At 46.9% G+C, this 14773-nt stretch overlaps 1 protein-coding gene and 1 long non-coding RNA gene across 4 annotated transcripts in view; both read right to left on the bottom strand.

The window, feature by feature from the left end:
• The window catches only part of SUPT5H (SPT5 homolog, DSIF elongation factor subunit), a 37591-nt gene extending 25474 nt beyond the window's left edge, over window positions 1-12117 (bottom strand). Inside the window, exons 1-6 of one of the 3 annotated variants that reach the window (XM_083516117.1) lie at window positions 11932-12085; window positions 6950-7050; window positions 3455-3614; window positions 3270-3335; window positions 2418-2429; window positions 833-902 (exon numbers count right to left, since the gene is read on the bottom strand). In XM_083516117.1, the coding sequence (XP_083372243.1) occupies window positions 833-902; window positions 2418-2429; window positions 3270-3335; window positions 3455-3614; window positions 6950-7030 (389 nt within the window). In that variant the 5' untranslated portion in view covers window positions 7031-7050; window positions 11932-12085. Of the gene's footprint in view, window positions 1-832; window positions 903-2417; window positions 2430-3251; window positions 3336-3454; window positions 3615-6949; window positions 7051-11931 lie in introns of all 3 variants that reach the window. The other 2 variants (XM_083516116.1, XM_083516118.1) reach the window with 2 other exon arrangements.
• LOC310712949 overlaps window positions 1-14773 on the bottom strand; it is a 2318697-nt gene that overhangs the window by 652999 nt on the left and 1650925 nt on the right. The gene's annotated exons all lie outside the window — the stretch shown is intronic.

Below are 14773 nucleotides of genomic sequence, written 5' to 3'. Positions count from 1 at the left end.
CAGCCTACTAACTCCCCTCACCCCTGGTCAATAGCTGTGTTGCCTGGGGTCAAGGGGAGCTCAAATCCAACACACAAACTCCCTTGTTCCTGCTCCAAAAGATCCCCAAACTTGCAGGAAGCTCCTGCAGCCAATCGGAAGCTGCCGAAGCCCTGTCGGACGTTCAGCTTCCAAAAATAGTTTGCAAACCGGAACAGGCACTTCCGGGTTTGCGACGTTTGGGAACCAAAATGTACGAGAGCTAAGCTGTTCGACTACCAAGGTATGAATGTACAATACAATCGCATCTTATGTGAATTTAACTTGCATGTTTTTAACCATACATGATTGAAGGCAGGCTGGTTGAAATTGCACATGTTAAAGGCAAGCAAGGAAGAGCTTTTAAGCCATCATCCATTAGCTGCAGGAAAGTTCCGAGAGTTTGAATATACAGTGGTACCTTGGGTTAAGTACTTAATTCGTTCCGGAGATCTGTTCTTAACCTGAAACTGTTCTTAACCTGAAGCACCACTTTAGCTAATGGGGCCTCCTGCTGCCGCCGCCAGAGCGCAACTTCTGTTCTCATCCTGAAGCAAAGTGCTTAACCAGAGGTACTATTTCTAGGTTAGCAGAGTCTGTAACCGGAAGCATCTGTAACCCGAGGTACCACTGTATACGATTTTTCTGTGTATGTGGAACCCTTGGAACTGAACCCCCATATAAGATGCAATTGTACACTTATTTCAGTCGAGCCAAACCAGGCAATTCTGCTTTCAAAATAAACACACAAAGTCCTGCCAGACGCCTATGCTGCTCCTGCTCTGTGCTTTGCTCTGCATGCAATGCCATTTACCTCCACAAGTTTTGCAGCCTCCGTGCTCCAGAGCGATCCTCGTCCAGAACCACATTGTCAATATTGGACGCTAGAAGAAGAAACAGACGTTTGCAATGCTGAACAGCAGAGGCAGAGAAGAGGTTTTTTGTTGGGCAAAGTGTATGGGCGAGAGCTACAGACTTTTCAGAACTGCAAACAGCTTCAGGGCCTGGTCTGTTTGCAAGCTGAGATACCCTGCAACGCTCTCTGACAACTCCACTGTGCTTGCCAAGAAAGACCAGATAAAAGGAGGAAAGGAGAAAGGAGGAAAAAGAGAGAGAGACTTGCAAACGCTGCTAAGGGAGTCAAGGACCCGCCGTTAAGGCTGAGATATCGCAGGACAGCCCCTGCTAGGCATGAGCAGCTACTGGCAGCCATGGCCTGTTCCACCCTGTTCCTGGGTGAGGAGCCCCTCTGCCAAAAATGAGGAACCTGTGGTCCTCTAGTATGCTCAGCGGGCCAGGGATGAAGGCAACTGTTTTTAAGTTGTATTTCAATCAACTTTCGTATTATTGGTTGTTAGCCACCTTGAGCCCGGGCTTGGCTGGGGAGGGCAGGGTATAAAGAATTATTATTATTATTATTATTATTATTATTATTATTATTATTATTATTATTATTATTATTATGAGTGGTATAGAAATTTAATAGACAATAATAAATAATTGTTCTTTTCCTGATTTTTAGATTTTGCACACTTTATAGACAGATGTATGCCCATCTTTCAGGGAGGCTTGAGTTGAGATTCCTGCATTGCAGGGGGTTGGACTGGATGACCCTCGGGACCCTTCCAACTCTCCACCATTCTATGATTCTATGTCTCAAGTGACTAATAAACTGCAACAGAAATCTACGGACACCTGCAGGCTGTTCTCCTGGGCAGGGCCCGGAAGGAAAGGGACAGTGCTTGAATTACCGTATTTTTTGCTCTATAGGACGCACCAGCCGTTAAGACGCACCTAGTTTTTGGAGGAGGAAAACAAGAAAAAAAAAATAATTCTGAATCCCAGAAGCCAGAACAGCAAGAAGGATCTGGCTTCTGGGATAGCCTCTTACTGTTCTGGCTTCTGGGGTAGCCCGCAAAGCCTCCACAGGGCAGCGGGATGAAGGCTCCCTGCTGCCCTGCAGAGGCTTCGCATGGCGAAGCCAGAACAGCGAGAGGGAGCGCTGCGCAGCTCTCCCTCTCTCTGTTCTGGCTTCTGGGATAGCCGCGCAGCCTGCATTCGCTCCATAAGACGCAGACACATTTTCCCTTACTTTTTAGGAGGGATAAAGTGTGTCTTATAGAGCTAAAAATACGGTACTTGGGACCACTGGAACAGCATTCCTGCTCAGAAGACCACTGCGCTACCAGAGAACTTAGCTACAAGGGATCAAGTGGCAGGGGCTGCGCAAGCCCGTTCCCTGCGTGGCCACATCAACTGGGCATTTGCTGAGCATGCTTTCCCGCCCCCCCCCTCACGCACAGAACCCCACCTGGCTGAAAGGAAGCAGAGAAGCAAAGGCAGCTGGTGAAGAGGAAAGGAGCTGGAATGAAGAGGATAAAAACAAAAACCGTTCTTACCTTCAAATTCCTCTGCTCATGAAGAGGTGGTGGTGGTGGGAGGGCGGACAGTATGAGCCAAATAATACCATCAAAACCAACCACAGGGTGAGGGTGAATGGGGAACAGAAAAGCGGAAGGAACAAAATTAAGATGCGGCACACAAACCAAGCGGAAGCGAATGAAATGCACGAGAACTCAAAAAGAGAGAAGCCACCAGGCCGGGGGGGGGGGGGAAGCAGAGGGAGCACTACCCACAGGCAGGGGCAGCCTCGGGGGGGGGGGGGGGACAACGGCCGGGAGCCAGGGGCTGCCGCCGATCCTAAGAAGCAGCTCTCCCTCCGCTGGCCGCTCTCGTTTCGCACCTCCACAACCGACAGCGCTTTCGCAAATGTGACAACCCGCGGTCATCCGCAACTCTTGGAGAAAAGTCTGATCGGTTTAAGTGCTTTCCAGAAATGGCGAGAACATTAGAATAAATGAACATGGGAATTTTAAACGAAAAAGAGTTTCCAGCTCTGGCAGGAAATAAAACAGAAAAGGAAATCCTTTTTTAAAAACGAAAAGAAATTCAGTTGCATTTCCAGTTTTAGGGATCTGACTTATAACCAGGAAAGGGGAAAACATTCCAGAAAATTAATTACGCTCAATAAAGCAGATTACGTTTTCTCAGGCTTCTTTAGGTTGCTTTGGGGTTACACACAAGCATTCGAGAACTCAGCACCAGGGAGGAATTTCCTGCTTCCTCCGCAGCAGGAATTCTGCCGAAAGGTTCTGTGGGACGTCAAAGCTTGCATGCTCCGACTTGGTTATCACTCAGGCATCCAGTTACTCCAGATCCAAGATTATCTTCACGAAAAGGGTTCTCCTTACCTTTCTCCAGAATGTCTTCTGCACCATCCTCCCACTGGTCTTCGTCTTCATACTCATCATCCACATCTGGAAGGAAGAGAAAGGGAAGGGACGAGGTCCACACGATAAGCCAGGAGTCAAAGATTACACGTCTCTTATGGTTGGGGCAGGGGGCAGAGGAGAAGAGTCCGTTTTTGTTTTTTTACCAGCTTCATCTAAAATAAATCCGCCATGTCTGGGTTTCTTCGCAGGCCGGTCATCATCGTCCTCTTCCTCCTCTTCGTCATACTCTTCCTCCTCCTCTTCTTCCTCTTCCTCCACTTCTTCCTTCTCGCTGCCTACGGCACTGACACGCTCCTCTTCAGCCTGCATGTTATTGAACGAGAACCTTTTACCTGTGACTCGCAGGTGGTTCACGCTGAAGCCCACAGAAAGCAGCTTTACTTAGGGGTGGGGGAAACAGCACCAAACAGCTTGCTTACATGGAAATGGAAACCACAGGCCCCGATTCCTAGCCCCAACCTAATTTTGGACTTAGGAGGAGATATCCGGGTCTCTAGAGAACTTCTCTTTTTTTCCCCATTTTTTTTTTATTGGTTTTCACAATATTATAAACAAACACACAAGACAAACAAACATAAATCATAGCCTTATTGAAAATTACACTTATTAACTTTGTTAAGTGACTTCCTCGCTTCCCCTTGGTTGAATTTCATTGCATGTCCTTTTAACGGTTTTCCAAATCCCAATTCTTATGAAATTTAACCTAAACATTAACATCCTTAAATATTCACCTTATGGAATTAAACATATTAATTCATCACTTAACATAAATAAAATCCTAAGCCAATTAAGTATCTGCAAGCTATTTTCAATTAATTTAGCTTAACAAATTTAACTACATAATCATTAAATTTATTCCACTCTTCCTGATACTCCTCCTCCTTCTGGTCGCGGACTCTTCCGGTTAGGTCGGCTAGCTCCGAAAAATCCATCATCTTCATCTGCCATTCTTCTATTGTTAAAGATACAGACTTCCAACAGATTTATAGTCGTCAAAAAACCGAGCTGAAGAAGGCGTGTACTCCGAAACAGGGCCCTGTCCTGGTCACCATTACTGAGTCGTACATCTGATTCACACTCCGGATACTCCTTTTTGGCCCTATTTGATCCTTTATTCTGATTTTATATAATATTATATGGACTCTTTTTGACTGCTATTGAGACTTGTATAAAACAATTGTTGTACACTGGTATTTCATGTACCTTTGTACTATATCAGTGTATATTTGAAACTACATTATTTCTGTACGTTCAGATTTTTGGGCATTGAATTACAAGGGGATCTGTCCTGGAGTGTCAACACAAGGGGGCTTGTGAAGAAGGCGCAGCAGAGACTGTACTTTTTGAGAATTCTAAGGAAAAACCATCTTCCGCAGAAACTGCTGCTTGCCTTCGATCACTGTGCCATTGAGAGCGTGCTCACTTATGGCTTATGTGTGTGGTACGGAAGCTGTACTACCCGGGACAGGTTGGGGTTGTGCAGGGTTGTTAAGGCAGCAGAGAGCATTGTTGGCTGCCCACTCTCCACCTTAGAGCAGATTTATGCCACAAGGTGCCATAGGAAGGCACTGGACATAGTAAAAGATCCATCGCATCCTGGTCACTGTCTCTTCGAGCTCCTGCCGTTGGGACAGAGATACAGGTCGATGAAGACAAGAATGAGCCGTCTTAAGAACAGCTTCTTCTCCAGAGCGATCTCGGCCCTGAATGGGAAGCCTGGACTTTGAAAGTCATCTAATCTTCCTTGCTGTTTTATACTGTATTGTTTTAATTAGTGTTTTTATAGTTGTTTTGATTTTGTGTGGAGTGCCCTACCTGGGTGGATGGAGCAGCCAAGTAATTTCGTTGTCCCCGAGAGGGGGCAATGACAATAAAGATATTATTATTACTATTATTATTATTATTATTATTATTATTATTATTATTATTATTAAAACGTTGTATCCAAACTCACCATTATTTTAAAACTATCGTACTTACACGTTGTGCTTAAATTTACTACTAGCTTCAAACTGTTATTCTTAGCAGTATATACACTTTTTCATTTCAACTCTTGAGTAGGAATTATTCCTTATATTGAAACTTTTGGCCAGAGTTCTTGATATATCCTTTTCAGTGCATTCTTCTATTGTTAGCAATCCTTGGGTGGGTCTCTAGAGAACTTCTGCCCAAGCCCAGTCCTTGGATACGGCTTGAGAGCCAGAGGCTACGCTGGGCAAACCCAAGCGCCCCTGTGCTCCTTGTGGGATTGTGCACCCTCCAACGTGCTGGTGAACTAGGCTCAGTTTAAAGCATGCCTTGATTGGTACACAGGGATGGTTTCTCTCGTTAAAGAAGCCCAAAGCTCCCTTGGGTGCACACAGCTGGCTGGGGGAGTCTCTGATGATTAATTAATTACGGCGATTAATTGCATTTTTAAGGACCTCAAGGCGGCTTACTTCATTCTCCTCCCTATTCTATCCTCATAACAACCCTCTGAGAGACTGATCCAAGGTCACCCAGAAAGCTTCGTGGCCGAGTGGGGATGTGGAGCCTAGTTTCCCTAGTCTGCCACTACACCACACTGGCCCTCTTGTTGTTCCTTACATCTGCCTCCTCACGGTAAAGACAGAAGCTTTTCTCTAAGATGTATGTGGAATGCAAAGAAAGGCTAGAATAGATATTGCTGCATTCCAGGGGGTTGGATAAGATGACCCTTAGGGTCCCTTCCAACTTTACAATCCTATGATTTACTCAATTAACTTACTTAACTTAGTCATTTCAGTGGGTCAATTCTGAGCAAGGCTAGTGCTGGATACAACCCAGAGTTTGCCCTGCTGACTCTGCGGCCTAGGACCCACGTACCTACGGGACCGCCTCTCCTGGTATGCCCTGCAGAGGACCTTAAGGTCCACAAATAACAACGCTTTGGAGGTCCTGAGCCTCAAGGAGGTTAGATTGGTCTCAACTAGGGCCAGGGCCTTTTCAGTAGTGGCCCCGACTTGGTGGAACGCTCTGTCACAAGAGACTAGGGCCCTGTGGGACTTGACATCTTTCTGCAGGGCCTGCAAGACAGAGCTTTTCTGCCTGGCCTTTGGTTTGGAATCGGTCTGACCCTTGTTTCCCTCCCCTTGGGGTCTTGATTTATCAGCTACTTTAAAATGAGGCTGCATTTTAAATTGCATTTTAACCTGTATTTTAAATTGGGGTTTTCCCCCTCCCCCCCTTTCCCCCTATTATGTTTTTATTGTGATTGTATTGGTGTTAGCCGCCCTGAGCCCGGCTCTGGCTGGGGAGGGTGGGGTATAAATAAAATTTATTATTATTATTATGAAGATGAAATTGCTTACAGAAAATGTGCTCTGCCTCAGCCCCAGTTCAAGAGAAGCCAAAACCCGAAAATGTCAGGTGAAGGGTATAAGAGCTTCTTCCTCTGTTCCAGGGTGGAAAATCCACACGGATCTCCTTACCTGCTGAGACTGTGAACAGCTTTACATGTCTGCAAGATGCCTTGGTGATGTAAATGGTGGGTAGGAAGGCTGCAAATCTGCCAAATAAATAAATAGCCTGCCTCTCCTCTCCACAACTCAGGCCAAAGACACACTTCCTTGAAGCAGGTGCAAAACACCTGCTGGCCTGCATGTTCTACTCCACCTCACCTCGTTCTCCTCCACCTCTTCCGCCTCACTGCTGCGCTCGCTCTCATCTTCAGAGAAGTTGCTGTCCTCGCTGTCAGACATTGCGGCAACACTTTTCTATCCTGGAGAAAAAGCATAAGCCTCTTAGCCACCATAATAGGCTTGCAAAATCCATTTTTGTTGCCCACCAGTTAATCCCCACGCTACAGGAATAAAGTTTAGCAGAACACGAACATCTGCAAATAATAAGGATTCATCAACGATGTGAGGAACAACTTCGGACCAAAAATAATGTATCTCTGGACAAGACCACATCACAGGCCTCAAAGAGCATTTGCATGATGAGAATGGAAAGACAAAAATCAGCATTATGCAGACGTCATATAACTCAAATTCTCCTTTACATCTGCAGCTGCGTCAGAAACTCAGATATAAGCTAGGTGCCATATGGCTCCTTAAACCAAGGTCAGTCACCAAAATGGAATGCCGAGTTCCCATATTTGGGCACAACAGCTCTAAAGTCTTATTTTTCAAAGGACAGACTGTGATTGATTATCGGTTAAATATCTGGCTAGTTGAGATGACATCACCTTGCCAACAAAGGTCCGTACAGTTATGGTTTTAGCTCTGGTTTTCCCAGTAGTGATGTATGGAAGTGAGAGCTGGACCACCAAGAAGGCTGATCGCCGAAGAGTGGATGCTTTTGAATTCTGGTGCTGGAGGAGACTCTTGAGAGTCCCATGGACTGCAAGAAGATCAAACGCATCCATTCTGAAGGAAATCAGCCCTGAGTGCTCACTGGAAGGACAGATCCTGAAGCTGAGGCTCCAAGACTTTGGCTACCTCATGAGAAGAGAAGACTCCCTGGAAAAGACCCTGATGTTGGGAAAGATGGAGGGCACAAGGAGAAGGGGACGGCAGAGGACGAGATGGTTGGACAGTGTTCTCGAAGCTAGAAACATGAGTCTGACCAAACTGCGGGAGGCAGTGGAAGACCGGAGTGTTTGGCGTGCTCTGGTCCAGGGGGTCACGAAGAGTTGGACACGACTAAACAACAAGTTGAGATGACAACACTGAGCTAGCTTAAGAACTCTGAGAACTTAAAAGAAGAAAAGTCTGGGACAGTCCACATATATACTGGCTTATTCCTACCTCTTTTTCTTAATGGTGACACAGACCATTCATAGCATAGGGATACGCTTCACAACTGTGAGCGGGGCAGTGGAGTGGGGTAAGCGAAGACAAGCTACAACAATTAACTCTAATGTTGCTCGCTTCTCCTGCTCAGGCTGCATAATTCATCCTGACTGCACAGATAACTGATAGAATTCTACAGGATGTGGTATTAAGTGGGTTAAAAGAGTAAAGATCCAACGATCCCCAAGCATGTACCACCAGATGGTGGAGATGTCAGGCACCATCCAGAAGCCCAGACGTCTTCACCTGTTCACAAGTGGCCGATAACCAGGTGCAAAATGCACCTGGCCAATTTTGAACACTGCTTAAGAATAAGCATGTACAGGGTCAGACAGCTAGCCAGTATTCTTCAGCTTCTTCCAAACTGGGGTGTCTTTATGGTGAATGTGTGCTTTAGGGAATGGTGGGGGGGGGGGGTTGCCTGAGAACTGTATATTGTATTTATTTATTATGTTGATATCCCACGTTTGGGACCTGGGTGGCGCTGTGGGTTAAACCACAGAGCCTAGGACTTGCCGATCAGAAGGTCGGCGGTTCGAATCCCCACGATGGGGTGAGCTCCTGTTGCTCGGTCCCTGCTCCTGCCAACCTAGCAGTTCGAAAGCACGTCAAAGTGCAAGTAGATAAATAGGTACCACTCCAGTGGGAAGGTAAACGGCGTTTCCGTGCGCTGCTCTGGTTCGCCAGAATTGGCTTAGTCATGCTGGCCACATGACCCGCAAGCTGTACGCTGGCTCCCTCGGCCAATAAAGCGAGATGAGCGCCGCAACCCCAGAGTCGTCCGCGACTGGACCTAATGGTCAGGGGTCCCTTTACCTTTACTATCTCACCTTTTATTCTCCAAGGAGCTCAAGGCAGTGCACAATTTTCTCCCTCCCTCTCATTTAATCTTCAATCTTCACAACAACCACTCTGAGCTGGAGAGGCAGCAACTGCCCTCCCCAGGTCACACCCACTGAACCTCCCTGTGGCTGAGTGGGGTGGATTTAAATCCTGGTCTCTCCTAAGTCCTGGTCCTCATTTAATCCCCACAACTTTGTAGGGTAGGCTGGGAGACACACACCTAGTGATATGTGGGTGGTGGCAGAAGGACTTGAACCAGGGTCACTCCCAGGTCCTAATTCTAGACCAGGGGTCATCAGGGGGCCGGTCCTCTGTCCCTCAGACCTTGTGGGGGGCCGGACTATATTTTTTTTGGGGGGGGGATGAATGCCTGTGCCCCACAAATAACCCAGAGATGCATATTAAATAAAAGGACACATTCTACTCATGTAGAAACACACTGATTCCCGGACCGGCTGGATTGAGAAGGCAATTGGGCTGGATCCAGCCCCCGGGCCTTACTTTGCCTACCCATGTTCTAGACACCACACCATGCACCACTTTGAGCCACTTAAGCAGGAAAATATGGGATATAAATAGAAACCAATGCTTAATTCTTTTAATGATTCCCCCTTATGCTTTGGCTGTTCTTTTTTTCCTCCTTTTTTTTTTAACCTGCACACCTTCTTGAGTCCTTGTCAGGGGAAATGGCATAAATAAATATATGACACTGACACAACTCAATCAGTACAGCATGAGACTGTTCATCTCATGGCTGTGGGTTTGAGCCCTGTGTTGGGCTAATGATTCTTCCATTGCATTGGGTTTGGACTTGATGATCCCTGTGCTCCCTTCCGACTCTATGACATACAGTTCAGTGTTGGAAACTCCCACTGTTCCAGGCACATTTTGCGACGGGGAATTTCATTAATGCAGTTTCTGAGCTCAAAAACAGTACTGAACCTAAAGACTTCAGATTAAAACTGCAGAGTGGAAGGAAAGAACTTTTTTCTGCCTGCCCACTTCCAGCTACAAGACTGGAGAAGAGACCCTCTTTTTAAGGATATTGGGGGCGGGTGAAGGACTGTGCCATGTGAAAAATGAAAATATTTTTGCTGCAGTGCATCCATTTTCAGCTTTGAATTCTTGTTATAAAAAAAGTGCGCCTAGACATTCTGTTGTTACACCCATTTAGGTGCCATTCAGCTCCTAGCTGTCCTAGCTCAGTTTCTAACACCGATATAACAACAACAACAGCAGAATAAAGGCAACAAAACAAAACAAGAAAGCCACCGAGAACCATAAGAAAGGGACCCTTCCCCTTCCAGGTACGAAACCATTATTATTATTACTGCTACTGCTACATACTACTACTGATGGTTTATCCCAGTAGTGATGTATGGAAGTGAGAGCTGGACCACAAAGAAGGCTGATCGCCGAAGAATGGATGGTGTTGAATCCTGGTGCTGGAGGAGACTCTTGAGAGTCCCATGGACTGCAAGAAGATCCAACCTCTCCATTCTTAAGGAAATCAGCCCTGAGTGCTCACTGGAAGGACAGATCCTGAAGCTGAGGCTCCAAGACTTTGGCCACCTCAGGAGAAGAGAAGACTCCCTGGAAAAGACCCTGATGTTGGGAAAGATGGAGGGCACAAGGAGAACGAGATGGTGGGACAGTGTTCTCGAAGCTACCGATATGAGGGAGGCAGTGGAAGACAGGCATGCCTGGCGTGCTCTGGTCCAGGGCGTCACGAAGAGTCGGACACCACTAAATGACTAAACAACAACAACAGATTTCATTCATTTTCAGCTGAGAATTCCTGTTATTAAAAAAAGAGTGCATAGACATGCCGCTGTTGCACCCATAACCTCGGTTCAAGGTGCCATTTAGCTCCTAGCTCTCCTATATCAGTTTCTAACCCTGATATAACAACAACGATGGAATAAACAAAACAAGAAAGCCACCGAGAGCTACAAGAAAGGGACCCTTCCTCTTCCGGGTACGACCCCATTACTATTATTATTATTACTGCTGCTACTACAGTGGTACCTCGGGTTAAGAACTTACCGTATTTTTCGCTCTATAACACGCACCCGACCATAACACGCATGTAGTTTTTAGAGGAGGAAAATCCGCAGGCATGCCACCCGTAGGCATTCCCTCCATAACATGCACAGACATTTCTCCTTACTTTTTAGGAGGAAAAAAGTGAGTGTTATAGTGCAAAAAATACGGTAATTTGTTCCGTAGGTCCATTCTTAACCTGAAACTGTTCTTAACCTGAAGCACCACTTTAGCTAATGGGGCTTCCTGCTGCCGCCGGAGCACGATTTCTATTCTCATCCTGAAGCAAAGTTCTTAACCTGAAGCGCTATTTCTGGGTTAGCGGAGTCTGTAACCTGAAGCGCATGTAACCTGAAGCATATGTAACCCGAGGTACCACGGCGGAAGAAACAAAACAAAAAAGCCACCGAGATCCACAAGAAAGGGACCCTTCCTCTTCCAGGTACGACCCCATTATTATTATTATTATTATTATTATTATTACTGCTACTACTAAAATTTGCACGCCCCCCTCCGCCCAACAATCTCGCGGTGGTTCACACCTTTTTTAAGAAAGAAAAACGACCCACAAGCAGAAGCACAACATTGCGCGGCGCGGGGTTGGGCTAGATGACCTCTGGGGGTGCCCCCTCCCACCCCCACCCCTCCGACCATTCTGCGATTCCGCATGAGGGAAACCACCACGGAGCAGGCCGAGAACACACACACACCCCGCCCTCCCCCTGCAAAGGCGCTTCGGGGCCCCGACCCGCCAGGCCGGTGTGGGGACGGGCCCGGGAAGCCAGGCCTCCTCCCTCAGGGCGGGCGAGCGAGCGAGGCCTCCTCCTCCTCCGCCCCCCTTAGACCCGGGCCTTGCCCAGCCCTGAGGGGAGCAGCGGCAGGCGGGCCTCGTCCCCTCCCTGCTCCTCCTCCTCCCTCACCGCGCTGCTCCGGAGGCCTCCCGCTTCCCGCCGCTCCTGCCGCCGCCGCCTCAGGGCCTCTCCGTGAGGGGGAAAAACCGGCGCGGGCGGCGGGCGAGAACCGGAAAAACAAAAACAAAACCGCGTCGAGCGTGTCCGCGCGCACGCGTACAAGGCGTCTGGGGGGTGTGGAGAGAGGAAACCTCGCGAGAAGACGAGCCATGGAGGGAATTGGGATTGGGCCGCCCGGGTCACGTGCCGGCGGAGGAAGGGGAAACAGTGACGTGTTACGCGGCTGGCGGCGACGCGGAGGAGGGGGGGGTGGGAAAAATGGCGCCCCGTCACGTGATCGCGCTCGGCCAATTACGGCTTCTTCCCTGGTCTGGGGGCGCAAGCGGAGGGGATTGGCCGGCGGGGTGTGTGACGTAGGAGTTGGGGAAGACCAATGGCAGCGCTGGGATGTGGGTGAAAGGTGGTTGGGAGAGCGCAGGGGATCCCCAAAGGGGCAGCCCGGGCCGGTCTACTCGGAAGTAAGCCCTATGGCGTTGCATGGGGCTTACTCCCCAGTAGCTGCGCGCGGGATTGCGGGCCTGCCAAGGCTCCTCAGCCCATTCATTGCCCCAGGGGGCGCCCCGCTGAATTCAGTTGGGCTTACTCGTGAGTAAATGACGTGCCTGGTGGGATCAGGCCGCAGGAACCATCCGTTTCATTCATCTGATTATTTTCCATTTATTTATTTTTCTTTTGTAATACCGAGTTTATTCTGTTTGTTATTTTTTAAGGGTTTTTAAAAAAATTATTATTATTATTTTTACCAACAACCAAAACACAGTGAAAACAAACAGTGAAAACCCCCAGGCGGCTGATACATTGGGTATACATAATCAATAATAACATATTCAAATCAACCACATGTACAATTCTATATACCTTAACACTCCTCCCTCCATATGGTTTATTTAACTTTTTAACATTTTACTTACCCTAAATTGTTCAAACCTGCCCAAATAATTCAATATTTTCTCAAACCAATCCTCCTTCTCTTGAAGTTGGTTCAAAAATGGTATTATACACCTGTAAGGTTATATGGGAAAGCACACCTTGGTTTAAGAACAGACTTTAGTTCATAAACCATGGTACCACTGTATTTATTGCCAAGCATAACAATTACAGTCTCTTCTACAGCTCTGGTTACCTAGGCAGCTATTCCCAGGTCTGCACTGTATGAAGCAGTTGGAGCAACAGCCCCCCCCCCCACTTTATGTACCTTCCCTTGAAGAGCTGCATGCACACAGCTGGAGACTGCGCCTGTGTGCAAACTTCCTCTGCTCCTCCCTTTTCAGTCCTCTCCTGGTTCAGGGAGAATGGTGCAGGAGAGGGTGGGGAAGTGCCCAGCCCTTCACTTCCCTGACCTGCCTCTTCTTCCTTTCCTTCTGACCCATCCTGTGCTCCACCCTCCAGCTCTGAAGCTTCCCCAGCCTCTGAATCTTGCCTCCTGGCTGGTACAAGTGCCCACAAACCACTACCCCCCTCTCCCAAGTCAGACTCCAGCCCCTGCTTCTCCGCATGCACACTTCTCAACCAGTCCCTGAGAGCCACACGTTCCCCCATCCCTGAAATAAATGACTATCTTTACTTCTCAGGTGATTGTGTTGTAAACAAAAATCTGCCCTTTGTTCCCTTATGGGGTACCCAAGAGCCCATATAGTCCTTACGTAGGTTCCCTATTGGTAGGAGAAAATAACAGAGGCCAACCAGAGAATATTGAGAAGCAAAGCAGCTAGTAAGCCTGATCTGTTTTATTGATCTGTTGCAACAGGGTTCCTTGCTCACCATACACAGGAGGGAGGAGGAACCCAGAACAATGGCACACAAGGCCTTATATAGACATTTTGAATTCCCTCCCTGGAGTCCAAGACCACCCCCCAGACACATCATACCTACATCACAGAATGACTGTGTATCTGAAGAAGTGTGCATGCACACGAAAGCTCATACCAAGAACTAACTTAGTTGGTCTTTAAGGTGCTACTGGAAGGAATTTTTTATTTTGACTATGGCAGACCAACACGGCTACCTATCTGTATCACAGAAAGGGTGGTCTACAGCAGAAATCTGAGTGCGTCGTTTATCTCCTGTCGTCGTTTTATCTCTTGTCTGGTAGGTTACCTGTTAATGCTTACTTGACTGGATACCCTGGGGAGCCTGGCCATTCTTTGTAATGCTAAATACTTAGTTCCTGAGCCAGGTCACAGGCTCACACCCTATTCATACACAGACATACCCTTAAGACAGGATTTGTGAAGGAAAAGACAATGGGGAGGCTTTTCCATTTTCCTTTGACCTTCCAGAGAAAACATTTGGTTAGTTTGGGAATCAAAAAATGGTTTCAGGTCGGTTTTCCTGTGCTGATCTATGTACGTGCTTGGTTGGTACATTTATGAACATTTATTATACATCTAAGACCTTAAAATTCTTACCACAATTGTTATAAGAATTTTATTTTTTTTTTTTTAAATAGTTTTTATTACATTTTTTCCAGATACATACAAAAAACAGCGAAAGAAAGAAGAAAAAAAGAGAATCAAAAGATATGAAAAAAAAGTAAAAAGAATCATAACCCTTCAACAGCTTGTTTCAACATTCCATCGAACTTCCCCACATCTCCCGCACAAAGCATTCCCAACAATAAATTTATCAGCAAATTGTAACCTTGTTTCATGTGTTTCTTTGGTACTTTTGATAGCAATTTAAGTTTAAATCCCTTATTGTCCATTTATTCTAAAAACAAGATGTATTGTCCTTTTTAACATTTAAACTTTGATCCCTTCAATATTGTTATCCAATTTCATAAATATTACGC

This window comes from Podarcis liolepis (genome assembly GCF_965112155.1).
Source record: "Podarcis liolepis genome assembly, chromosome: 7".
In the NCBI taxonomy this organism is placed as follows: domain Eukaryota; kingdom Metazoa; phylum Chordata; class Lepidosauria; order Squamata; family Lacertidae; genus Podarcis; species Podarcis liolepis.
The sequence above is the reverse complement of the archived record's forward strand: the minus strand, read 5'-3'. Positions and strand labels throughout refer to the sequence as shown.